Below are 2,500 nucleotides of genomic sequence, written 5' to 3'. Positions count from 1 at the left end.
CAATTACCATAAGTGCATTGTGTAATAAGTACAGACGCTCCCTTTACACTTGTCTGTGTGTGTGTGTGTGTGTGTATGTGTGTGTGTGTCTTTGTGAGTGTACAGTATAAAGACAATGTCCTTTGCTTTCTCTCTCTCTCTTTCTCCCTCTCTCTTTCCTTCTCTCTCTCATAAATTGACAAATGTTATGTCTCTGCTCAGTCCTAGTTAATCAGTGTGCAGTGGCAGTGTTGATGAGTGTGTGTGTGTGTGTGTGTGTGTGTGTGTGTGTGTGTGTGTGTGTGTGTGTGTGTGTGTGTGTGTGTGTGGATGACAGCAGGGTGCTGATTTTGGGTGTGGTTCTACCAGGGAGGAACCGTGGGTGGGGCAGCACATGGGGCCAGGGACTGTGAACTCAGTCTCCAGGGCCTCAGGGCTCAGTGGAGAGTCTGCCCAGACGAGGCTGCTCAGAGCCAGGCACGGGAGGAGGGGATTGACTCCTGTCCTCTGGAAGTCTGGAGCTAAGCCCTCTCTGCGTTGACAGACACGCAGCTGCTACCCTGAGTACCCAGAAGCTCTCACTACGGCAAGAACGTCTGGGAACAAGCTATGATATTCCCGGACACCAATGAGAATCCCGATCGGATTTTCAACTAGATTGCTGATTGGCCCGCGGACAGTGGGCCGTGCGGAGAGGCTGATTTGGCCTCTGATTGGTCACTGACTGCAGATTTCCACTTTTCAAGTATCGCTAACGAGTCCTGCACTCTAGCGAGCTGTTGGTAGTATATCTGGCACACAACTTGCGATTTACTTAATTTACTTAATTTACTTACACTTTCTTCCACGCTAACTCCCACTTCACAGAGGTTTTTATTACACAAACGGCAAATAAATACGTTTTTCATTTAGCCACGACTACACGCTCCCGGTGAAATAATGTTCAAATGCAGCTGGATTTGAAAGGTAGGCTAATGGTTAATGGCTCCGCCCCTCTGCCCAGGTTTTGTGGCGCTTGACTCCAGACGACACAGCTGTAGGCCGCTGGATTAACAGAATCACTCTGCTGACCGATCATTGAGTGTCGATTCCTCCTGGTCCCGTCAGGTTGTTGTGGCGCTGTTGGTTCTGAGTGGACTGTAGGGTCATTGTTGGTTCTGAGTGGACTGTAGGGTCATTGTTGGTTCTGAGTGGACTGTAGGGTCATTGTTGGTTCTGAGTGGACTGTAGGGTCATTGTTGGTACTAAGTGGACTGTCGGGTCTTAATGGTTTTGGTCAATGTTGCGATCAGGTCGTGTAAGTCAGCTGAGTCCATTATCCCTCAACCTCCCTCTCGTGTATTGCACATACTGACACACACACCCGCACACACACACACACACACACACAGACCTGTGCACAGACACACACACACACACACACACACACACACACACACACAGACCTGTGCACAGACACATACACACACAGACCTGTGCACAGACACACACACACACACACACAGACCTGTGCACACACACACACACACACACACACACAAACAAACACACCCAGGCTAAATCATGCCATATAGCGTATAAGCCAAACTAACCGTAGTTGTCGTGTTTGTGTCTTGGCAGTGTGCAAATTCAAAGCCCATAAGCGCTGTGCTGTCAGAGCCATTAACAACTGCAAATGGACGACACTGGCCTCCATAGGCAAGGACATCATAGAGGATGAGGATGGGGTAAGTGTGAGTACAGTACAGTACAGTACGAGAGTGTGCATCTGTATCCAGTAGACCAACTCATTCATGTGTGTGTGTGTGTGTGTGTGTGTGTGTGTGTGTGTGTCCTGTAGATCGCCATGCCACACCAGTGGTTGGAGGGGAACCTGCCTGTCAGTGCCAAGTGTGCGGTGTGTGACAAGACGTGTGGCAGCGTGCTGAGACTACAGGACTGGCGCTGCCTCTGGTGCAAAGCCATGGTGAGGAACACAGTCTCATACCTGAGGAACACAGGCATATCTGAGGAACACAGTCTCATACCTGAGGAACACAGGCATATCTGAGGAACACAGTCTCATACCTGAGGAACACAGTCTCATACCTGAGGAACACAGTCTCATACCTGAGGAACACAGTCTCATATCTGAGGAACACAGTCTCATATCTGAGGAACACACTCATATCTGAGGAACACAGTCTCATATCTGAGGAACACAGTCTCATATCTGAGGAACACAGTCTCATATCTGAGGAACACAGTCTCATATCTGAGGAACACAGTCTCATATCTGAGGAACACACGCATATCTGAGGAACACAGTCTCATACCTGAGGAACACAGTCTCATATCTGAGGAACACAGTCATATCTGAGGAACACAGTCATATATCTGAGGAACACAGTCTCATACCTGAGGAACACAGTCTCATATCTGAGGAACACAGTCTCATATCTGAGGAACACAGTCTTATATCTGAGGAACACAGTCTCATACCTGAGGAACACAGTCTCATATCTGAGGAACACAGTCTCAT

The 2,500-nt window shown here is 48.6% G+C and overlaps 1 protein-coding gene across 1 annotated transcript in view; it reads left to right on the top strand.

Moving 5' to 3' along the window:
• dgkh (diacylglycerol kinase, eta) overlaps positions 1 to 2,500 on the top strand; it is a gene marked incomplete at both ends in the record, with an annotated part of 54,941 nt that overhangs the window by 31,960 nt on the left and 20,481 nt on the right. Inside the window, 2 exons of the mRNA XM_084451846.1 lie at positions 1,600 to 1,706; positions 1,820 to 1,945. Coding sequence (XP_084307972.1) covers positions 1,600 to 1,706; positions 1,820 to 1,945 — 233 coding nt within the window. The remainder of the gene's footprint in view (positions 1 to 1,599; positions 1,707 to 1,819; positions 1,946 to 2,500) is intronic.

This window comes from Borostomias antarcticus, assembly GCF_949987555.1.
Source record: "Borostomias antarcticus genome assembly, chromosome: 17".
Classification (NCBI taxonomy): domain Eukaryota; kingdom Metazoa; phylum Chordata; class Actinopteri; order Stomiiformes; family Stomiidae; genus Borostomias; species Borostomias antarcticus.
The sequence above is the reverse complement of the archived record's forward strand: the minus strand, read 5'-3'. Positions and strand labels throughout refer to the sequence as shown.